The sequence below is a fragment of the Delphinapterus leucas genome, chromosome 10 (assembly GCF_059928025.1).
Source record: "Delphinapterus leucas isolate spDelLeu-1000000601 "Yukka" chromosome 10, BTC_Dleu_Yukka2, whole genome shotgun sequence".
Taxonomy (NCBI): Eukaryota; Metazoa; Chordata; class Mammalia; order Artiodactyla; family Monodontidae; genus Delphinapterus; species Delphinapterus leucas.
In genome coordinates this window covers 8,457,919-8,483,386 of record NC_143138.1, presented here as the reverse complement: position 1 = coordinate 8,483,386, position 25,468 = coordinate 8,457,919, and the positions used below count along the sequence as shown (strand labels likewise).

The following is a 25,468-nucleotide window of genomic DNA, read 5'->3' as shown; positions in this document are numbered from 1 at the left end:
AGGAGAAGTAACAACTGACACTGCAGAAATACAAAAGATCATGAGAGATTACTACAAGCAACTCTATGCCAATAAAATGGACAACCTGGAAGAAATGGACAAATTCTTAGAAATGCACAACCTGCCAAGACTGAATCAGGAAGAAATAGAAAATATGAACAGACCAATCACAAGCACTGAAATTGAAACTGTGATTAAAAATCTTCCAACAAACAAAAGCCCAGGACCAGATGGCTTCACAGCCGAATTCTATCAAACATTTAGGGAAGAGCTAACACCTATCCTTCTCAAACTCTTCCAAAATATAGCAGAGGGAGGAACACTCCCAAATTCATTCTACGAGGTCACCATCACCCTGACTCCAAAACCAGACAAGGATGTCACAAAGAAAGAAAACTACAGGCCAATATCACTGATGAACATAGATGCAAAAATCCTCAACAAAATACTAGCAAACAGAATCCAACAGCACATTAAAAGGATCATACACCATGATCAAGTGGGGTTTATTCCAGGGATGCAAGGATTCTTCAATATACGCAAATCAATCAACATGATACACCCCATTAACAAATTGAAGGAGAAAAACCATATGGTCATCTCAATAGATGCAGAGAAAGTTTTCAACAAAATTCAACACCCATTTATGATAAAAGCCCTGCAGAAAGTAGGCATAGAGGGAACTTTCCTAAACATAATAAAGGCCATATATGACAAACCCACAGCCAACATCATCCCCAATGGTGAAAAACTGAAAGCATTTCCTCTAAGATCAGGAACAGGACAAGGTTGCCCACTCTCACCACTCTTATTCAACCTAGTTTTGGAAGTTTTAGCCACAGCAATCAGAGAAGAAAAGGAAATAAAAGGAATCCAAATCGGAAAAGAAGTAAAGCTGTCACTGTTTGCCGATGACATGATACTATACGTAGAGAATCCTAAAGATGCTACCAGAAAACTACTAGAGCTAATCAATGAATTTGGTAAAGTAGCAGGATACAAAATTAATGCACAGAAATCTCAGGCATTCCTATACACTAATGATGAAAAATCTGAAAGTGAAATCAAGAAAACACTCCCATTTACCACTGCAACAAAAAGAATAAAATATCTAGGAATAAACCTACCTAAGGAGACAAAAGACCTGTATGCAGAAAACTATAAGACAGTGATGAAAGAAATTAAAGATGATACAAATAAATGGAGAGATATACCATGTTCTTGGATTGGAAGAATCAACATTGTGAAAATGACTCTACTACCCAAAGCAATCTATAGATTCAATGCAATCCCTATCAAACTACCATTGGCGTTTTTCACAGAACTAGAACAAAAATGTTCACAATTTGTATGGAAACACAAAAGACCCCGAATAGCCAAAGCAATCTTGAGAACGGAAAACAGAGCTGGAGGAATCAGGCTCCCTGACTTCAGACTATACTACAAAGCTACAGTAATCAAGACAGTATGGTACTGGCACAAAAACAGAAATATAGATCAATGGAACAGGATAGAAAGCCCAGAGATAAACCCACGCACATATGATCACCTTATGTTTGATAAAGGAGGCAGAAATGTACAGTGGAGAAAGGACAGCCTCTTCAGTAAGTGGTGCTGGGAAAACTGGACAGGTACATGTAAAAGTATGAGATTAGATCACTCCCTAACACCATCCACAAAAATAAGCTCAAAATGGATTAAAGACCTAAATGTAGGGCCAGAAACTATCAAACTCTTAGAGGAAAACATAGGCAGAACACTCTATGACATAAGTCACAGCAAGATCCTTTTTGATCCACCTCCTAGAGAAATGGAAATAAAAACAAAAATAAACAAATGGGACCTAATGAAACTTCAAAGCTTTTGCACAGCAAAGGAAACCATAAACAGACCAAAAGACAACCCTCAGAATGGGAGAAAATATTTGCAAGTGAAGCAACTGACAAAGGATTAATCTCTAAAATTTACAAGCAGCTCATGCAGCTCAATAACAAAACAACAAACAACCCAATCCAAAAATGGGGAGAAGATCTAAATAGACATTTCTCCGAAGAAGATATACAGACTGCCAACAAACACATGAAAGAACGCTCAACATCATTAATCATTACAGAAATGCAAATCAAAACTACAATGAGATATCACCTCACACCAGTCAGAATGGCCATCATCAAAAAATCTAGAAACAATAAATGCTGGAGAGGGTGTGGAGAAAAGGGAACACTCTTGCACTGTTGGTGGGAATGTGAATCGGTACAGCCACTATGGAGAACAGTATGGAGGTTCCTTAAAAAACTACAAATAGAACTACCATACGACCCAGCAATCCCACTACTGGGCCTATACCCTGAGAAAACCATAATTCAAAAAGAGTCATGTACCAAAATGTTTATTGCAGCTCTATTTACAATAGCCCGGAGATGGAAGCAACCTAAGTGTCCATCATCGGATGAATGGATAAAGAAGATGTGGCACATATATCCAATGGAATATTCCTCAGCCATAAAAAGAAATGAAATTGAGCTATTTGTAATGAGGTGGATGGACCTAGAGTCTGTCATACAGAGTGAAGTAAGTCAGAAAGAGAAATACAAATACCGTATGCTAACACATATATATGGAATTTAAGAAAAAACAAAGACATGAAGAACCTAGGGGTAAGACAGGAATAAAGACACAGACCTACTAGAGAATGGACTTGAGGATATGGGGAGGGGGAAAGGTAAGCTGTGACAAAGTGAGAGAGTGGCATGGACGTATATACACTACCAAACGTAAAATAGATAGCTAGTGGGAAGCAGCCACATAGCACAGGGAGATCAGCTCGGTGCTTTGTGACCACCTAGGGGGTGGGATAGGGAGGGTGGGAGGGAGGGAGACGCAAGAGGGAAGAGATATGGGAACATATGTATATGTATAACTGATTCACTTTGTTATAGAGCAGAAACTAACACACCATTGTAAAGCAATTATACTCCAATAAAGATGTAAAAAAAAAAAAGCATATTCACTCAAACAGATGTAGCTGAAAATAAGGCAACTAGAATGTTTTAATCATGCAACTGTTAAGTATTGTTTTAAAAGCTCAATTCAATAAACATGCATTGAGCATATACTACGTGCCAGATACAATACGCTAGGATTCCAGAATTCCATGATTACAACAATGACCCCACCCTCAAAAAGCTCACAGTCTAGAAGAGACAAATAAAAATTATAATGTAATTGCAAAATATAACAACAAAAGCATGTATAAGGAGCAGAAGGGACAAGATGAAGCACTTAATTCATTCTGTTTATAGAGAACAGAGAAGAAGTAGCTAAAGCAGCTTGGAAAGGGGGAAAGAGTAATTCTGTAGGCAGAGATGGGTTTCAAGCCTAGCTCAGCCATTTCAAGCTATTTGATGTGGGCCAACTTTACCTCTCTGAGCTTGTTTGTAAATCTGCTTTGGAGAGTTACTCTGAAGATTAGAAATAATATCTGTAAATTGCCTGATACATAGCAGGCATTTAATAAATAGGAGTTATCTTGTTTTAGAAGTTGTGTGTTTGTTTTTAATAGACTAAGTTCTAAATGGCACTGTAGATGCAAGAGGGAGGGGATATGAGGATATATGTATACATAAAGCTGATCCACTGTGTTATACAGCAGAAACTAACACAACATTGTAAAGCAGTTATACTCCAATACAGATGTTAAAAAAAATAAACAATTTTAACTTACATCTTTATTATGAAGCCGAGAAAAAATAAATGGCACTGTAGGAGGCATCACTTAACTAATGATCAAGCTGCATCTGGGATCGCGAAGGTCACCAGCATGGAGAAGGTCATGATGAACCACATCAGAATGTTACCACTTACGGAGTCTACTTTTTAGCAGTGATGGGGTTCCTAACTTGGTACATTCACCTGCTGGTGAAGCCTATTTCTAATCTATTTTCTCCATTTTTACAGAATTTTGCGTACTCAGACTCTATTTAAATTTCCTAGAAGAGGTTCCCATGCTCCTCAGTCCCCCCTCAGTCCTGGCTTTGGGTGGTCAGCGTATCCCATATCCTCTATAAAATGGCAAGTCCAATGAGCAACAGCTGATTACTAAGACTATGTTAGGAGATGATTAGAACTAAGCCTGGGTTGAAACTACTATTGTTAGCCTAACGGTTGACCTATGGGAACTGGAAGCCACTGTAATGATTCAGAATGTTAAAGTAAATATTTTAAAATATTGTTAAATCTCTCCGAGAGGTAAGTTAAATTTACACTTACTCTATGGTTCCCAAAGCTAATTTTCTCTAAATACCCACCGATGAGCTAAGCCAGTCATTAACATATACAAATACATATTCTTAAATCCTTATTTTTCATTTTACTCCAATAAACATAATTCATACAACATTTGAAATACTAACAGTGGATAAACACAAGGAACGCCATAAGTAAAATAAAGCGGTCTATCTCAAAATTCAATTGAATTATGAAATGGTTCTTATGTCAGTGTAGGTTTTCAGAACTAAAAACATGTTCCTGACCTGCAACCAGCATGTAAGGTCAGTGTGCTCCAAGTTAAATAACCACAGATTAAAAGTGAGGGCACTAAAATCCAATCCAGAATCCACGTTAATTTTATTTATTTATTTATTTATTTACTTTGCGGTACGTGGGCCTCTCACTGTTGTAGACTCTCCCGTTGTGGAGCACAGGCTCCGGACGCGCAGGCTCAGCGGCCATGGCTCACGGGCCCAGCCGCTCCGCGGCATGTGGGATCTTCCCGGACCGGGGCACGAACCTTTGTCCCCTGCATCGGCAGGCGGACTCTCAACCACTGCGCCACCAGGGAAGCCCCCCACCATGTTAATTTTATATAGCAGTTTCCACATTCAAGGCACACAGCGTCTTTAAACTCAACCTTGTGGTAAATAATCCCAATTTTTCTCTATGAATATCTGAATTCCATGTAATGCTAGATTTTATAATATCTTGTATCCTATCAAGACAGGTTATATTTGTAAAATACTCTCCATAGTCTTAACCAGTTTAACATAATGCATTCTGAAATACTAATGCTCTATCAAAATTAGCTGTCTTATACATTTCCAAAAATTAAATCCTGAGTATGTTTTTAAGATTTTTCCCTGAGAAGCACGCACTGAGGAGTCATCAAACTGCAACTGAAATTACTTTCTTGTAAACACTAATCTTTAGCGAGTATTTTTTAAAGTCAGGGTATAATACAAGCATTTCTGCATTAACCAAGCCAGAAGTTTCTCCACAAACCAGACCTATAAATTTGATTTTTAAAGTTTATGAGTATTATTGCTCACTTTTACAACTAGAAATTGATGTTAATTACTATAATATATTAAGTCCAATTCCCTCCTGATAGCCTTGACGTATGAAGGGAAATACACAAAATTATCAAATGTCACAGAAGCAGCAGCTTGAGGCCAGAGGGAGTCAGACAGACAAAAGGAAATAGGAGAGGGAGGAGATATACGGTTAAAGCAAAAAGTGCTTAGAATTCACTAGACCTTGACCCAGCCCGTGACCTAATATAATCTACTTAATGAGTCATTTATATCGCAAAAAAACAAAAACAAAAATTAACAGTTGAAGCAAACTGATCATTGTGAGCAGGGAATTTAAGTTCTGCATTCGATTTGAGATTTGCAAGAAAGAAAAAGAGCTAAACTAGAAAAAGACCTAAAGAGCAAGAAGCGCGCGCGCGCGTGTGCGTGTGCCTGTGTGTGTGTATGGAGGTGGGGAGATAAATAAAGGCTAACTGTACTCAAGTCTCAGCGCTAAAGCTATTCCACGCGTACTACAGAGGCAGGGCGGTCGCCGGCCCTCCCCTTGCAGGAAGGGAGGAGAGGCGGGGGTCGTGGATTCTCCCCCAGCGCTTCTGGAGCCGGGGTCTCGGGGGACTGGCGTCGGCGCCCCCAGAACAGGAGCGGAGCGGATCCAATTAACACCTTCTTCGCCAGGACTTGAGACCGCGAGCTCCCGAGCGGGGCGCGCTCGGGGGTGGGGCGGCGAGAAGCGCTTCCCCTCCCAGGGAGGGTGAAGGGAGGCAAGGGGCGGCACCGCATCCCGGTCCCCACCCCGGGCGCATCAATTACCCGTAAGGTTCCTCAGCACCGTCCCGTGGGCCCAGAGGCTCAGGACCTGCTGCACCGACAGGTTGATCATGGAGTGGTCGCCCCCCTCCGCCTTCATCTTCCCTGGGGGGCGCCCGCCGCCCTCTCCTCCGGCGCCGGGCGGCGGCGGCGGCTGCGAGGCTCCGGGGGCGGCGGCGGGTGCGCGGCTCCTCCAGGCCGCCGCCGCCGGGGGAGGCTTCGGGTCGCCGGGCTGGTCGCTGTTGCTGCCGCCGCCGGGCCTCCGGGGGGGGCCGCTCAGCGCGTCTCCCAGGCAGCCCCCTCCCCGCCGGGGAGACATCGAGGACGGCGGACTGGGGAGGGGAGGGGGCCGGGCGCTCTCCCCGCTCGGCCCCCGAGCGATAACTCGGGTCGGAGGAGGCCGCTGCCGCTCCCTCTCAGGGGCAGCTCGGAGCCGCGGGGGCCGGGCACGCGAGGAGGCCGAGGTCACGCCGGGAGGTCCGGGGTGATGGGCAGCCAGCAGGTGCAGCCCCCGACGGGGCTCAGCTCATCACCGCGAGAGGACGAGCAGACCCGGGACTCGGAGGAGGCGGAGGCGGAGGCGGAGGCGGCGGCGGCGGCGGCGGCGGCACTGGCCGCGGCAGCACCTGCCGCCAGCCTGCCAACCCTCCTGCCGCCGACACTCGAGGAACCGCCCCCTCCACCCGCGGCCGCCCCGGGCCGATCGTGCGCGCGCGCACGGGTCCCCACCTCCCCCGCCCTCCCCGGAGCTGCTGCGCATGCTCATTCTCCCTCTTCCCGCGACCCGTCGCCCTTCGACAGCCGGCCGGCCCCAAAGCCCTCCTCCTCCTGCTTCGCGCGCGCGCGAGCTCGCGAGGCTGACGGGGCTGAGCCTCGGCCCGCAGTGGGGCGGAGGGAAGTGCGGCCTACGTCACTAGCGCCACCGCCGGGCCTCGCTGCTGACTGGGCGCTCCAGGGGAACCAGCTCCACGCCCTCCCTGCCCCGGCCCCCCGGCCCCGGGCGCGCGCCCTGGGAGAATCCGGGAGGTGCTGGAGCTCCAGGCTGAGCTGCAGCCCCGACCCTACGTGACGGGGAGCGAGGTGTCAAACTCCGTCAGGTGGATGCTGTGACAGTTCCCATCTTTGGCTTCGAATGAAATACATTGGATAAAAAGGTTTGAGTACAACTTTTTCTAACAAGTGTAAATATCTCAACATTGTAGATTTGTCAGTTTGTGGGTTTGGGGTTTTGGGTTTTTTTTGGGGGGGGTGAGTCACATGACCTGGGTAGGTTACTACTTGCAGAATATATCCGAAAGCCATTAAAACAGAAACAGACCCACTTTACGATTCATCCAGTCCTACCCACAGCAAGAACCTGGGCCTCCCGTGGTTCCGGCATCTGAAATCACCTGGAGTCCCGGGGCTAGGCAGGTGGCCTACACCTCAAGGCCACCCTCGGGGCTAGCTCTTTTTTCGTTGCAGTACTCTCATTACCTAAATTGTAAAAGTCTCCGTTATCTCCCCCCACCCCCGCCCAGCTCAGGACTTAAACTAGACCTCTCTTCCCGTGGTTTGCTGCCTTTCTCCATATCCACCTTTAGCCCGAGGAACTGTCTAAAATTCAGCCACAACAAAGTGAACTCCTCCTTGAAGTCTGAAACCTTTTATCTTGAAAAATAAGAATTAAGTTTTGGCAGTGACCACATATGCACCAGTCAGCCGCCTCTCCCCATCCTTTTTCAATCTCTTTACTGTCTGAAAAGAAAATCTGCAAAGGACGCCGAAGTTCATGCTGTAGCTAAATCATCAAGTACTTTGGGCAAAACGCAGGAGGGTTGGATCACCTGTAAAGGGTGTTCTTGGGGACCACCTTAAAATATACATATGTATATTTATATACGTATGTATGTGTCAACGGAAAAAATGTACAGCGAGAGAGGTGTGAGTTAAGTTTTATTTGGGGCAGAACGAGGACTGTAGCCAGGGATACAGGCTTTCAGGCAGCTCTGAGCAGCTGCTCTGAGGAGGTGCGGAGGTCAGTATATATGTGACTTTGGTGAAGGGGACGTATGTGCCCTTAAGCACACATTTTGGCAGAAAGTTGCTGCTGGTCACAAGAAGGTTGGTGCTGGTCACGAGGAGCAGGTGTCTCTGTTAATGATTTTAGTGCTTTGGTAGATGTGAGAAGATGCAAGAAATTGGGTTCATAAATTCTCCTGAAAATACCTAACTGAAGACCTGTTGTGCCAGTTTTTCCTGGAGCACGGAGGGCCTCATTCCTGATCTCCGCCCTGAACTCCTTTCAGGGTGTGGGAAGTTTAGCGGCTGCAGTGGCTACTGACTTCATTCTTATAGAACCAGAAGGCAAGAAACAATTTTTAGTTGGCATATGTATTGTCTGTTTGATGTCGCAACACAGGAGGAAAGGGAAGAGTCTGCATCACTAATAAGAACTGAGCCAAAACTCATAGTGTGGAGTTATCGTCTTCTGAGGATATAGAATTAATGAGATCTTAATTTAAGATTATAAAATAATCAGACTTAAAAGAGGCTTTACCACTTTGCCAATTCACTTTATTTTACAGATAGGGGAAACTGATTCTGCAGAATTAAGTGCCTTAGAGAGGTGACACCACTTCACAGCCCAGTTTCTGAATTCCTAGTCTGTTCATTCTTTCCAGTAGCCACATCTTCCTTACCTCACTATCAACTCCATACCTTTAAGGTTCTGGATGGGGAGATGCAGGTTACCTAATGATTACCAATAAGAGATTTGACATGATATGATTAGCGGTATTAGAGAATATGACTACATTCAATGAAGGGTTCATATCAAACTCTCTAAGCAACAGCTCATTAAACTCTCACATCAGGAACTTTTAGTTAGTTTACACAGAATCAGTGGGGTTCTTATTATTACACACTACTGTTTACAACATGGTAGCATGCATTTAAAATATTCAGAACCTGGGACAGTGCCTAGCACATGGTGTTCATCAAATATTTGTTGAATGAATAAATGAATAAACTTAGAAAAGTCAGCATTTTTCTTGTTTCACATAATTTTTTTAATGGAACCTAAGTGTTGATTTCTGGAAATGAGAAAGTAAGACACAGTAAGGAAGGCCCAAATCGATAATGCACTTTGATAACCAGACAACGTTTCCCTTGCTATTCAGCTCAATTCAGTAAGCATTTATTTGGCATCTGTTATCTGTAATAATGTTCTGTGCTAGGCATTATCTACGGGATTTGAAGATTCATAAGGTCTAAGCTCTCTAGGCTAATACCTTGCATTCAACTTGTGTTTGCCTTGATAAAGCTAATGATAAACATAATGATATGTTGGAAGCGTATATTCTTAAGTGAATTGAACATTTCCCAATGGCCAAGGTTACGAAACCCAAAACTGAATTAATGCAGGTGGAAGTTGTGTAATTTCTTTCAGTATTGCGTTAATACACCGGTCAAGGAATGGTTTAGTCACGTTCCTGCCAGAAATCAGGGAACACCCCAAATAAATTGTAGAGGTCTCTTTTAGCCCCGTGCCCTTGCATGTGAAATAAATAACAATTCACAAAGAGTTCCTAGTTTATTTCTTACACACAAGTAAGGGAACACCCATAAGTCTTAGGAATCCTATTAATTGTCCAGAGAGGGCCCAGAAGAAAGCTTTTTAAAGTCAATTAGAATAAAAAATGATATTGATCCTTTGAGAAAAACATTAACTATGAGGACATCATTCTCCTTTATTATCTTCCTTTCTCGCTGTACAGTACTATATCACAGAATCACATTACATAGGCAACCTAATTTCATCTCACGACACATTTCAGCAGCTCCAAACGCTGAGTGATGGGGCAGGTTTAAAAGATTCATTATCTGGAAAATATGGTTTGAACACTGGCTGCATCACTTACTAGCTTTAAAATGGGAATAATAATGGCACCTCTTCAGATTTTTGGCATCATTTAACTAGTAGTAATAATCAACACAGCTCCTTCCTCCTGCCAGACCTTGTGCCAAGTACAACATATTAGCTCATTTAATTTTCACAAGGATGGGTTGAAATTTCATAACACTAATTTAATAGTGTTAAATTTTATAACACTATCAGGCAAATTTTTTTTCAAAATCTATACACAAAACCTCACTTCTGCCCAAATCTTGTATCTTGTTCTTATACGCGCACACACACACACACACACACAGCGAAAGCACTGTTGGTTTTTTTGAAGAAGAATATAAAATTCTGTTGGAAGAAATGACAGAAATAAGAGGAAGAAATGGTCGTGCATATTATTTTAATATAGGTACTGCACTGAAATTTACTTGTTGAAATGTTTCTCAGAACACCTGTTAAGAGTCAAGAGACATTTCGATCACAGTAAATCAGAAAAACAAGGTATGTCCTATTTTGTCTCCACAGTAAGATATGGCATACCTAGGGTGCCAGGTCACCATTATGGGGCTACTGAGGGGTCCAGCCCTGTCCAGAAAAGAGCAGAGAGATGCTCCATATTGGCAGTGGGAAATGACGTCCACCCACAGTCATGGAGGGTTAGGAGCATGTTTGAGATGGAAGGACAGGCAGGTAACTGCCCGTGCCTCTAGCTCCATTTTCCACCTCCTCCTTGTTGTTTTCCCTCCACCTGTGCATACAAACCACCTACCTTCCAATTTCTGCCAGATGCTGCCCAGCCCACTCCCCACTGCCATGTAGCTCCTTGTTTATTATCCTAAGTCTTTAAAAGAGATAATACATGACATTTGAACTCTAAGAATTCATTCTCTGAGGCCTGAATATGAGTGTAAAGAAAGACTCTGCTAAAATCACACGCATACAAAATCCTGCATTTGGCAACACAGGAGACTCAGTTTCCCCCCTAAAAACCAGTGTCTGAAATTACCCTGCATCCAGTCTGGTCATATTATGGATGGAAGGCAAACATAAAACACATAAAATAGTGTGTTGATTAAATGCCACTTGTAGATTCATGATGCATAATCCACACTAAACTCAATTCTTAAAGTACTTAATTGTTGAGCTAAACATCATAAAACATTGGATGCCAAGAACAAAATGGTGAAAATGGTATTTCACTGTATTTTATTGGCGATTTTCTGATTTTAAGTGAGGTGACACATTTTATGTGTGTGTGAAGGAACATATTGATTGCCTTTTCTAGGCACTTCTGCCCATTTTTCTTTTGGGTAATTTATCTTTTAAAACCTTACATGTAGGAGCTTTTAAATATTTAACAAATTAACCATTTGTGATATGTACTGCATACATCTTTTTCAGTTTGTCAGTAGCCTTTTAGCTTTAACAAAACTCTTTGGTCATGTAGAAATTTCTGATACTTATGTTGTCAGCCTTTTCTTTTATGGTATCTGAGTCTTCCGCCATGCTTTAAAATGTCTTCCCTTCTCAGATTTGATTTTTTTAAGTCTCATATCTTTTCTAAAAATTTTATGGGTGTCTTTGTTTACACCTTTGGTCCGCTTGGAATTTTTTTAATGTAAAACATTTAGTAGAGATCTAATTTTGTTTTTCCAGATGGCAACTGAATTGTCCCAAAACATTTATTGAAAAATCCATCATTTTCCCACTGACCTAAAACACCAGCTATATCATGTTCAAAATTTCTAAGCATACTTGGATTTATTTCTGGACTTTCATTTTTGTCCTATCTATCTATTCATGTGTCAGCACCATACTATTTTTATTTTCTTTAACTGTACAATCTGCTTCAGGTTCTTCTAAGATACGTCTTCCTTTTCTATTCATCTTTCAATTTTTTTCCTGATTAATCTTGAATGTGTATTATTCTGGAAGAACTTTAAAATCAGCTTCCTAATTCTAAAAATATTACTGGTTATATTTTCACTGAAGTCATGTTACATTTATAAATGAATTTAAGGGATGTTGAGATATTTTAATGTTTTATTTTATTAAGAAATTTGATTTTGAAAAGTTGTTGAATATGTCTCTTTTTAGCATCTATGGATATGACAATGTGATTCTTCCTTTGGTCCTAAATATATGAGGATTATATTAAAATTTTCCTAATACATTTTCTTTGAGTTTCTAGAGTTAATGCCACTTAGTCATGATCTCTCATTCTTTTAATATGCTACTTAATTCCATGTCTTAATCTTTTATTAGAATTATGTCATCAGTATTGTGAGTGAGATTGATCTGTACGTTTCTCTTTAGAATTGTGTTTAATTTAGTTTGTGGTTTTTATTTTTATTTTTTATTTTTGCTAATTAATGTTGTGTTGGCTTTATACAAAATATTTAGAAGCTGTCCTTATTTAGATTTTTCTTTTCCTTCGGTGTTTGGTGAAATTCAACTGTAAAACTGCTGTCGATGCTTTAGGGAAGCAGCTCTTTGTCAGTTTTTTTCTAGGTAGTGTTTTTTCCTATGGCAGTTTATCCATTTCGATATTTTTTCTCTTCCTGATTTCTTTCTGTAATTTTTTCATTTGAACCATACAATTTTTAAAAGTAATTTGCAGTGTTAATCAATACCTCTTGCAAATCTTTTAACTTCTCCAACAAGTTGCTTATTTTGCGAACGTACACATTCTCTAATTTTATCTTAATTATATTTGCTAATCATTTTATATTTTTTCCAATTAATCAGCTCTAAGATGTATTTATCAGTTCTCTGTGTTTCTGTATATTCACTTTTTTCTTTTATCATTATCAGTTAGTTTCTTCTGCTATTCTTTGGATGGTTTTGTTATTTTTATAAATATTTAACTTTGAATTTTTCCTGAGCACTGCTTAGGTTGTATCGTGTAGCTTTTTTTTTTTTTTTTTTTTTTGCGGTACGCGGGCCTCTCACTGCTGTGGCCTCTCCAGTTGCGGAACACAGGCTCCGGACGCGCAGGCTCAGTGTCCATGGCTCACGGGCTTAGTTGCTCCACGGCACGTGGGATCTTCCCGGACCGGGGCACGAACCCGCATCCCCTGCATCGGCAGGCGGACTCTCAACCACTGCGCCACCAGGGAAGCTCTATCCTGTAGCTTTTGATACATGATGTTCTATTAACATTTTCTGTTGTTATCTTCTAGAAATTCTGCCATCTTACTTTTGATTTCTACTTTGAAATTATGTAAAAGAGAGATTCTTTTTTAACTTTCAACTTTCAAAGGGAGGCAGTTCTATATTTTTTTAGCAGTTCATAGTTTAATTACTGTGTAGCCAAAGAATGTTATTTATACCATTTCCACTTTGAGGGATTTACCGATGTTTTCTTTGTAGCCCAGTATATGGTTAATTTGGGGAAGTGAGTACACAATTAAAGAAGGTTTATTCTCTGTTTTTAGGGAATAGGGTGGTCTATATGAATAAGATCTACCATATTTATTACGTTACTAAAGGTCTTCTATAATCTTACTTATTTTTGTCCACTAGATCTGCTTTAGGCTATACCTTAGGTTTCACTAGACCATGCTACATAACAAAGAAACTTAGAATCTCATTGGTTTAAACAACAAATCTTATTTCTTTCTGGTGTTGCATGAGAGCTGCAGCCCTGTTGCGGTTCCCCTGGGATCTACCTGGATAGTAAATATCTGGGGTAACTGGGAATGAAATGAGAACATCTGGCCCACTGTAAAAGTATAAGTTTGAACTGAAGTTAATAATTTTCATCACTTTTCTTTCATTATACTAATCATATGCGTTAAAAAAATAAGAAAAACACTGTTCCTTCCCTTAAAGACCCTAGCATTGGTTTAAGAGAATAAAACATGCATTAGAAACAATAGAAGACAGTTAACAACAACCTGTGACTGAGTATACACTAACATTGTATAATTATATATATGTAAATGTATGCTTATTATGTATACATGTATAATGTAATGCATAATATGTGTTATTATACATGTATATAGTATACATTTTAATATGTATTATATGTAACGTATAGTAATATGTATAATAATATACATATATGTATTGTATATTGCAGGAATAATATATTTTACATATGTTACATAATATATGTGTGTAGTCAGTAAATATATTACATATATGTATATATTTATATATGTAATACAATGCGTATACTCAGTTACGGACATATATATTTACTCTATATATATATATTCCATAAGTGCTGAGGGTATTATAAAAATAAGACAGGATGAATTAGAGCCTTCTTCATAGCCAAGGTCATGTGACCCAGTTCTCAGTTGGGGAAAAGGTAGTATCAAGTAGGGCACTCGGCTCCTTCTCTTAGTTTCTCCATCACTCCTGATGACGAAAGGAATGGAAGACTGTGTCTTAAAATCAAATTAACAAGGGCTTCCCTGGTGGTGCAGTGGTTAAGAGTCTGCCTGCCAATGCAGGGGACACGGGTTTGAGCCCTGGTCCAGGAAGATCCTATATGCTGTGGAGCAGCTAAGCCCATGCACCACAACTACTGAGCCTGCGCTCTAGAGCCCGCGAGCCACAACTACTGAGCCCGTGAGCCTAGAGCCCGTGCTCCACAATAAGAGAAGCCACCGCACTGAGAAGCCTGCGCACCACAACGGAGAGCAGCCCCCACTCACTGCAACTAAAGGAAGCCTGCATAGGGCAACAAAGACCCAGCGCAGCCAAAAATAAATTAATTAAATAAATAAATTTTAAAAAAAGAAATCAAATCAAATTAACAGATGTTGATTGAGCGAGGAGTAAGTTGTGCAATTGTTGAACAGATGTCATCTCTCACGATTAGGCCAAGAGTTCTGCGTAACCAAAAAGTTGTACAACAAAATGCAACTTCCTCTCTGCAACCAGGGCGCATTTCTTGCTTCTCAGAGTCTGGCCTCCGAGGGAGCCTCCTCTTTTATTTCAACCTCCTTATATTTTTCCTGGATTTCCAAGCTCAAATAAAGTGCAGGGTAGTATTTCACTGTGAAATATGACACAGAATGCAATAGAAGGATGAATAAAAATTTAATTTACTCCAGCATGAAGATGAGGCAGTGAAAAATTTGTGTTTCATGTGAACTAAGAGTCCCATTAAAAAGATCTCATTTTAAGCAAAGTGACTTTTTTTTTTCATGAAAAGACATTTTATCTTAAATATAGCAGTGCGTACATGTCAATCCCAAACTCCCAATCTATCCCTCCCCCAACCTTTCCCCACAGTAACCGTAAATTCGTTCTCTAGGTCTATGAGTTTGTTTCTGTTTTAAGCAAAGTGATGTTTTGTTAATGATCTTTTTTTCTTTCTTTCTGTAATTTCTGGGAAAGTTAAAGCAGGGGCAAGTTAAAGATGACCCTTTTTCCCTTTGCTTGTCCTTCTTCCTTTCTGAAAATCTGAACATGATGTGAATAGATTATTAGGCATTTTGAAATCATAGTTTATTCCTTTCTGTTCTTTGTAAGCCTTTGAAAAACAAGGCCATTTCCTTCTCATGCATATTGAGGTATAAGAAATAAGGAGGAAAAAATAAAGCCATGTATTTAAATGTACTTAGAAATTGCTGAGTGGACCTCAGTTGGAAATTCACCAGTAAAAATACCATCATTGCTTCAGTGAGTAGCCAGTTAGGGCTTAACTGTTGAACTATCCGGGGAAAAAAATATATATAATATGTACTTAAAAAAACTTTTGTCAAAAGCCTTGCCTGATTTGAAGTCATCAAGCATGTATGCCAACAAGATTGATACTCTATTTGAAATCAGAATGTTTTCTTTCACATTTGGGTATTTAAGACTACTTTGATAAATATTTGGAACACTTTTAAAAAATGCCCTCAATGGTACTAATGTTTATAATTTAAGGGTGGACTTGGCATTTGGAAAGAGTCAGAAGTTGCTTGGTGTAATGTCAGTTGAGTGGCCAGCCTGGCAAGAAACGTCTTTTGAGTAAAAGTGAGGTGTGTCATGAGTGGTGAAACCTTTGTGTAGTTTGGAACTACCTGGTTTGGAAGAAAATTAAAATGTGTTTGAAGTAATGGCAACGCCATTAGAATAATGATCTACCTTCCAGAGTGTCTTCTCTGAAGAATTATATCATTTTGGAACTATAAATGGTAGTAAGTCATTAAAACATGCAATCTATTACTTTATAGTCACATCTCATGAAATCTTTCATTTGCCCTGGATTTGGTCTTTGATGAAGATATATATTATCTCTAAATTCTTTAGTCTGTTCCTCTCTCTGGAGATTTTATTTATTTTCTGTGTTTAAATATGCACATATAACTCTTACTTAAAAAGAAACAATTGGCCCTGAACCAAGATGGCGGAGTAAAAGTACATGCTCTCACTCCCTCTTGTGAGAGCACCAGAATCACAACTAGCTGCTGGACAATCATCGACAGGAAGACACTGGAACTCACCAAAAAAGATACCCCACATCCAAAGACAAAGGAGAAGCCACAATGAGATGGTAGGAGTGGCGCAATCACAGTAAAATCAAATCCCGTAACTGCTGGGTGGGTGACTCACAGACTGGAGAACACTTGTACCACAGAAATCCACCCACTGGAGTGAAGGGTCCGAGCTCCACGTCGGGCTTCCCAACCTGGGGGTCTGGCAATGGGAGGAGGAATTCCTAGAGAATCAGACTTTGAAGGCAAGTGGGATTTGATTGCAGGACTTCGACAGGACTGGGGGAAACAGAGACTCCATTCTTGGAGGGCACACACAAAGTAGTGTGTGCATCGGGACCCAGGGGAAGGAGCAGTGACCCCAGAGGAGACTGAACCAGACCTACCTGCTAGTGTTGGAGGGTCACCTGCACAGGTGGGGGGTGGCTGTGGCTCACCATCCGGACAAGGACACTGGCAGCAGAAGTTCTGGGAAGTACTTCTTGGCATGAGCCCTCCCAGAGTTTGCCATTAGCCCCACCAAAGAGCACAGGTAGGCTCCAGCGTTGGGTTGCCTCAGGCCAAACAACCAACAGGGAGGGAACCCAGCCCCACCCATCAGTAGTGAAGCAGATTAAAGTCTTACTGAGCCCTGCCCACCAGAGAAACAGTCAGCTCTACCCACCACCAGTCCCTCCTATGAGGAAAGTGACACAAGCCTCTTAGATAGCTTCATCCACCAGAGAGCAGACAGCAGAAGCAAGAAGAACTACAGTCCTGCAGCCTGTGGAACAAAAACCACATTCACAGAAAGATAGACAAGATAAAAAGACAGAGGGCTATGTACCAGATGAAGGAACAAGATAAAACCCCAGAAAAACAACTAAATGAAGTGGAGATAGGCAACCTTCCAGAAAAAGAATTCAGAATAATGATAGTGAAGATGATCCAAGACCTTGTAAAAAGAATGGAGGCAAAGATTGAGAAGATGAAAGAAATGTTTAACAAAGACCTAGAAGAATTAAAGAACAAACAAACAGATGAACAATACAATAACTGAAATGAAAAATACACTAGAAGGAATCAATAGCAGAATAACTGAGGCAGAGGAACAGATAAGTGACCTGGAAGACAGAATGGTGGAATTCACTGCCGTGGAACAGAATAAATAAAAAAGACTGAAAAGAAATGAAGACAGCCTAAGAGACCTCTGGGACAACATTAAACACAACAACGTTCACATTATAGGGGTCCCAGAAGGACAAGAGAGAGAGAAAGGACCAGAGAAAATATTTGAAGAGATTATAGTCGAAAACTTCCCTAACATGGGAAAGGAAATACTCACAAAATCCAGAAAGCACAGAGAGTCCCATACAGGATAAACACAAGGAGAAACACACCAAGACACATAGTAATCAAACTGGCAAAAATTAAAGACAAAGAAAAATTATTGAAAGCAACAAGGGAAAAATGACAAATAATATACAAGGGAACTCCCATAAGGTTAACAGCTGATTTCTCAGCAGAAGCTCTGCAAGCCAGAAGGGAGTGGCATGAAATACTTAAAGTGATGAAAGGGAGGAACCTACAACCAAAATTACTCTACCTGGCAAGGATCTCATTCAGATTTGATGGAGAAATCAAAAGCTTTGCAGACCAGCAAAAGCTAAGAGAATTCAGCACCACCAAATCAGCTCTACAACAAATGCTAAAGGAACTTCTCTAAGTGGGAAACACAAGAGAAGAAAAGGACCTACAAAAACAAACCCAAAACAATGAAGAAAATGGTCATAGGAGCATACATATCAATAATTACCTTAAACGTGAATGGATTAAATGCTCCAACCAAAAGACACAGACTGGCTGAATGGATACAAAAACAAGACCCATATATATGCTGTCTACAAGAGACCCACTTCAGACCTAGGGACACATACAGACTGAAAGTGAGGGATTGGAAAAAGACATTCTGTGCAAATGGACATCAAAAGAAAGCTGGAATAGCAATACTCATATCAGATAAAATAGACTTTAAAATAAAGAATGTTACAAGAAACAAGGAAGGGCACTACATAATGATCAAGGGATCAATCCATGAAGAAGATATAACAATTATAAATATATATGCACCCAACATAGGAGCACCTCAATATATAAGGCAAATGCTAACAGCTGTAAAAGAGGAAATTGACAGCAACACAATAATAGTGGGGGACTTTAACACCTCACTTACACGAATGGACAGATCATCCAGACAGAAAATTAATAAGGAAACACAAGCTTTAAATGACACAATAGACCAGATAGATTTAATTGATATTTATAGGACATTCCATCCAAAAACAGCAGATTACACTTTCTTCTCAAGTGCACACGGAACATTCTCCAGGATAGATCACATCTTGGGTCATAAATCAAGCCTCAGTAAATTTAAGTAAATTGAAATCATATCAAGCATCTTCTCTGACCACAATGCTATGAGATTAGAAATGAATTACAGGGGAAAAAACGTAAAAAACACAAACACATGGAGGCTAAACAATACGTTACTAAATAACCAAGAGATCACTGAAGAAATCAAAGAGGAAATCAAAAAATACCTAGAGACAAATGACAATGAAAACACAGCGATCCAAAACCTATAGGATGCAACAAAAGCAGTTCTAAGAGGGAATTTTATAGCTATACAAGCCTACCTCAAGAAACAAGAAAAATCTCAAATAGATAATCTAACCTTACACCTAAAGGAACTAGAGAAAGAAGAACAAACAAAACCCAAAGTTAGCAGAAGGAAAGAAATCATAAAGATCAGATCAGAAATAAATGAAAAAGAAATGAAGGAAACGATAGCAAAGATCAATAAAACTAAAATCTGGTTCTTTGAGAAGATAAACAAAATTGATAAACCATTAGCCAGACTCATCAAGAAAAAGAGGGAGAGGACTCAAATCAATAAAATTAGAAATGAAAAAGGAGAAGTTACAGCAGACACTGCAGACATACAAAGCATCCTAAGAGACTACTACAAGCAACTCTATGCCAATAAAATGGACCACCTGGAAGAAATGGACAAATTCTTAGAAAGGTATAACCTTCCAAGACTGAACCAGGAAGAAATGGAAAATATGAACAGACCAATCACAAGTAATGAAATTGAAACTGTAATTTAAAATCTTCCAACAAACAAAAGTCCAGGACCAGATGGCTTCACAGGTGAATTCTGTCAAACATTTAGAGAAGAGCTAACACCCATCCTTCTCAAACTCTTCCAAAAAATTGCAGAGGGAGAAACACTCCCAAACTCATTCTATGAGGCCACCATCACCCTGATACCAAAACCAGACAAAGATACTACAAAAAAAGAAAATTACAGACCAATATCACTCATGAATATAGATGCAAAAATCCTCAACAAAATACTAGCAAACAGGGCTTCCCTGGTGGCTCAGTGGTTGAGAGTCCACCTGCCAATGCAGGGGACGTGGGTTCGTGCCCCAGTCTGGCAGGATCCCACATGCCGCGGAGCAGCTGGGCCCGTGAGCCATGGCCGCTGAGCCTGCGCGTCTGGAGCCTGTGCTCCACAGCGGGAGAGGCCACAATGGTGAGAGGCCTGCATACTGCAAAAATACAAAACAAACTAGCAAACAGAATCCAACACCACACTAAAAGGATCATACACCATGATCAAGTGGGATTTATCCCAGGGATGCAAGGATTCTTCAATATATGCAAATCAATCAATGTGATACACTGTATTAACAGATTGAAGAATAAAAACCATATGATCATCTCAATAGATGCAGAAAAAGCTTTTGACAAAATTCAACACCCATTTATGATAAAAACTCTCGAGAAAGTGGGCACAGAGGGAACCTACCTCAACATAATAAAGGCCATATACAACAAACCCACAGCAAACATCATTCTCAATGGAGAAAAACTGAAAGCATTTCCTCTAAGATCAGGAACAAGACACGGATGTCCACTCTCACCACTATTATTCAACATGGTTTTGGAAGTCCTAGCCACGGCAATCAGAGAAGAAAAAGAAATAAAAGGAATATAAATTGGAAAAGAAGAAGTAAAACTGTCACTGTTTGAGATGACATGATACTATACATAGAGAATCCTAAAGATGCTACCAAAAAAACTACTAGAGGTAATCAATGAATTTGGTAAAGTTGCAGGATACAAAATTAACACACAGAAATCTCTTGCATTCCTATACACTAATGATGAAAATCTGAAAGAGAAATTAAGGAAACACTCCCATTTACCATTGCAACAAAAAGAATAAAATACCTAGGAATAAACCTACCTAGGGAGACAAAAGACCTGTATGCAGAAAACTATAAGACACTGATGAAAGAAATTAAAGATGATACCAACATATGGAGAGATATACCATGTTCTTGGATTGGAAGAATCAGTATTGTGAAAATGACTATACTACCCAAAGCAATCTACAGATTCAATGCAATCCCTATCAAATTACCAATGGCATTTTTTACGGAACTAGAACAAAAAAAATCTTAAAATTTGTATGGAGACACAAAAGAACCCGAAGAGCCAAAGCAGTCTTGAGGGACAAAAACGGAGCTGGAGGAATCAGACTCCTTGACTTCAGACTATACAACAAAACTACCGTAATCAAGACAATATGGTACTGGCACAAAAACAGAAACATAGATCAATGGAACAAGATTGAAAGCCCAGAGATAAACCCATGCACCTATGGTCAACTAATCTATGACAAAAGAGACAAGGATATACAATGGAGAAAAGACAGTCTCTTCAATAAGTGGTGCTTGGAAAACTGGACAGCTACATGTAAAAGAATAAAATTAGAACACTCCCTGACACCATACACAAAAATAAACTCAAAATGGATTCAAGACCTAAATGTAAGACCGGAAACTATAAAACCCTTAGAGGAAAACATAGGAAGAACACTCTTTGATATAAATCACAACAAGATCTTTTTTGATCCACCTCCTAGAGTAATGGAAATAAAAACAAAAATAAACAAATGGGACCTAATGAAACTTAAAAGCGTTTGCACAGCAAAGGAAACCATAAACAAGACGAAAAGACAACCCTGAGAATGGGAGAAAATATTTGCAAACAAATCAATGGACAAAGGATTAATCTCCAAAATATATATAAATAGCTCATGCAGATCAATATTAAAGAAAGAAACAACCCAATCCAAAAATGGTCAGAAGACCTAAATAGACATTTCTCCAAAGAAGCCATTCAGATGGCCAAGAAGCACATGAAAAGCTGCTCAGCCTCACTAATTATTAGAAAAATGCAAATCAAAACTACAATGAGGTATCACCTCACACCAGTTAGAACGGGCATCATCAGAAAATCTACAAACAACAAATGCTGGAGAGGGTGTGGAGAAAAGGGAACCCTCCTGCACTGTTGGTGAGAATGTAAATTGATACAGCCACTATGGAGAACAGTATGGAGGTTCCTTAAAAAAACAAAAATAGAGTTACCATATGATCCAGCACTCCCACTACTGGGCATATACCCAGAGAAAACCATAATTCAAAAAGACACATGCACCCCAATGTTCATTGCAGCACTATTTACAATAGCCAGGTCATGGAAGCAACCTAAATGCCCATCGACAGATGAATGGATAAAGAAGATGTGGTACATATACACAATGGAATATTACTCAGCCACAAAAAGGAACGAAGTTGGGTCATTTGTTGAGACGCAGATGAATCTAGAGACTGTCATACAGAGTGAAGTATGTCAGAAAGAGAAAAACAAATATTGTATATTAATGCATATATGTGGAACCTAGAAAAATGGTACAGATGAACCAGTTTGCAGGACAGAAATTGAGGCACAGATGTAGAGAACAAACGTCTGGACACCAATGGGGGAAAGCCATGGCGGGATGGGGATGGTGGTGTGATGAATTGGGCGATTGGGATTGACATGTATACACTGATGTGTATAAAATGGATGACTAATAAGAACCTGCTGTATAAAAAAAAAAGGTGCCTTCTTAATAAAATGTTTAAAATAAAAATGTAAAAAGAAGCAATAACAACATTTACCTCACCATATGTGTGGTTTTTCTAGGACCACTTTTTCCTTTCTTCCACACCAAATTGTTCAAAGAAAAAAATAATATATGACAATATATAACTGGGCTCTTCCAGTGGGGCAGACACTGTGCTAAGCATTTTTCCTATTATGTTGCTAACCCTTCCTATAATGAGAGTGTTAGTAGCCTCACTTTAAGGATGAGATTACCAAGAATATTAGTTTACTGGAGCTGCCATAACAAAGTACCACAAAATGGGTGGCTTAAAACAACAGAAATGCTTTTTCTCACAGTTCTGGGGTCTCGACGTCCAAAATCAGCCCTGTTAGCAGGGCTGTACTCTCTCAAGTTTCTAGGAGAGAATCTGTTCTGTGCCTTTCTCCTAACTTCTGGTGTTGCCAGGCATCCTGAGTTTTCCTTGGCTTGCAGTTGCATATTAATTCCAGTCTCTGCCTCCATCCTCACGTGGTCATCTTTCCTGTGTGTGTCTCTTTCTGTGTCCTTTCCTCTTCTTATAAGGACATCAGTCATATTGGACTAAGGGCCCACCCTACTGTGGTATAACCTCATCTTTACTAGTTACATCTGCAACAACCCTATTTCAAAATAAGGTCACATTCTGAGGTTCTGGGAAGGACATGAATTTGGGGGGATGCTATTCAATCCAGTGCATGGAGACTTAGGTCAACTTCTGTGTGTTAAGTTGCCCAGTCTGGATGGAGCCAGGATTCAGGTAGAGTTGCCATCAGACCCTGTCCTCCTAACTGCTTCATTATTCTGCACATGTCCACTCGCTCATCACCTCATAGCTCCTTCCCTCCCTTGTCTATGTGATCTGGTTTCCAGTCCCAGATCACTATTAACTCTTCTCCTAAAGTCCTCATCTTCTCGCTCCTTCACCTTCTTCCAGCACTGGTGACAGCGTCCTCCTCCTTAACCACTCTGCTGCCTTAATTATCTGGCAACACTATCTGAGACTCACCTACATCCCAGGCCACATGTTCCCTCTTGCATTGGCTCATTTTATTTGTCCTATGCCCTAAATGTGGGTGGTTTCCAACTTTCATTTCTCTGTTCTCTCCTCCACATTCCTTCTTTGATGAATCCTCCCTCATTCTCTTGGCTTCGGCTGTCGCTTCTATATCATTGACTAGTAAATCTATGTCAGTCTACTTCTTCATGCTGTCCTCTTCCCTAAGTTCCAGCCTCATACCTCCCAATTCCTTTAGACAAGAAGTTCTACCATCATCTCTGATTCAGATTGCTCAAGATCAGGTAGTTTTCTTTTTTGGAAAGCTCTTATTGGTCCTTCCTATTTGCGATGACACTGCCCTCATTACCTCATGGAAGGATCACTACAGCAACGCCCTGACTACCTTGCCAGATGCCAGTCTCCACCCTTCCCAAGCACCTTTCATAACCTTGCCCAACTAATCCTCCCAAACCAATTTTCATCCTATTATCCCTCTGCTCAGCAATTCCCTATGTTCTTCATGTTTAAAATCCTTTGACTTCTCTTTTTCACCATGCTCACCCAGTATTATTTCCTATGGCTTCCAACGCTAGTAAGGTTAATTGCTCCTCTGCAAACCTGAATGTATTCTCATCTCCATACTTAGGCTTATGTTGTCTACTTAGCCATTTATCCTTTCAAATCCTGTGTCTTCCTTCAGGTCCCAAATCAAATCAACTCTCTAGGAAGTTCTCTCTGACCATTTCAGCTTCAGTTCATTTCAGTGGATCCCCAAGAAGGGAATGACAGAAAAGTTGTCATAAATGCAAGATATACTCTCTCTCTGTATCCTCTGTTCTTAGCTTCTTTGTTTACTTTTTTTTCCATTTCTCTCTCCCCCATCTCAGAACTTCTAAAATCAGCGTACGCATCACCCTACACTGTCTTGTTTTATTACTCTTGCTCTGTATCTCTTCCCAACTACTTTACCAGGTGAAGGAGGGCAAAGGCCACATGTCTTTTTTTTTTTTTTGGCTATAACACCCATATCACCTAGCAAATGTTGACTATTTATTGAATAATTTTTGTTTGATTCACTTAATTTAATAAAGTTTCACAATAGTTTGAGAGTGTGAAGAAACCAAGTTTCTAAAACGTAATGTGTCCTACAGACTGGTTTTCTAAGCTATAAGTATTTCACCCAAGGTAGAGTCTGCAATATGACTAGTAAAGATAATTTTCTAAATCATGTGATGAAAAATTAATATCAGGACATTTTAGGGTTGTGTTAATTCTCTGCTATCTTTGGTTTTCTAGACCTATCCTTAGAGCTACACTAACCAATACAAATTATATTGGTAATACTGGAACTTTTTTATTAGCAATGTGAGTAAATTTTCCCTCAGTCACTAAAAATATGTCATGTAAATTTATGCTTCACCCAAGGCAAATTTCTGAAAACAGAACTCATTGACATTCAGAAGCCAAAAAATCTCAAGTGCTTTATTCTCACAGTATTAAAATTATTGACTACCTTGGAAATAATAGTAAGACAAATAAAACTTGATTTCCTTTCTAAGAACAACGCAAAGGAATTAGAATTAAAAACATCTGCAGGAGTCACTGAATATCAAATCCTATGCATTTTCTGACAATGTGCTGTCTCAAATCAGGAAACTATACATAAAAGTTTGACATTGATGTTTCAAAAGAGCAAAGATGATCTAGGTAACTCTACAGTCAGCACCTTAGTGAGTGAGCAGAGAACACTACAAGTTTACAGCTAACATGGACCCTCAGATGGAGGGAGTAGATCAGAGAAAGGCCATCATCCATAGGCAAAGCCAAAGGATATACTGATCATGAATATGTGAGTTGTTTAAGGGATAAAACTTCCCATAGTCCATACTCATTTCTCTATTATTTGGGCCCCTTTAACAAAAACTTGATTCAACAAAAAAAAAGTTAGAAGTTGGTATTACAACAATTGAGGGGTTTCACAGAACCCAAAGGCAGGAA

At 40.2% G+C, this 25,468-nt stretch overlaps 2 protein-coding genes across 11 annotated transcripts in view; one reads left to right on the top strand and one right to left on the bottom strand.

Moving 5' to 3' along the window:
• TMEM170B (transmembrane protein 170B) overlaps positions 1–6,887 on the bottom strand; it is a 43,866-nt gene extending 36,979 nt beyond the window's left edge. Inside the window, exon 1 of the mRNA XM_022586666.3 lies at positions 6,120–6,887. Within this exon, the coding sequence (XP_022442374.1) occupies positions 6,120–6,435 (316 nt within the window). The 5' untranslated portion in view covers positions 6,436–6,887. The remainder of the gene's footprint in view (positions 1–6,119) is intronic.
• Positions 6,571–25,468, top strand: part of LOC149748132 (uncharacterized) — a 176,460-nt gene continuing 157,562 nt past the window's right edge. For all 10 annotated transcript variants that reach the window (XM_089918310.1, XM_089918312.1, XM_089918313.1 and 7 more), the window contains exon 1: positions 6,571–7,270. In XM_089918310.1, the coding sequence (XP_089774436.1) occupies positions 6,604–7,185 (582 nt within the window). In that variant the 5' untranslated portion in view covers positions 6,571–6,603 and the 3' untranslated portion in view covers positions 7,186–7,270. The remainder of the gene's footprint in view (positions 7,271–25,468) is intronic.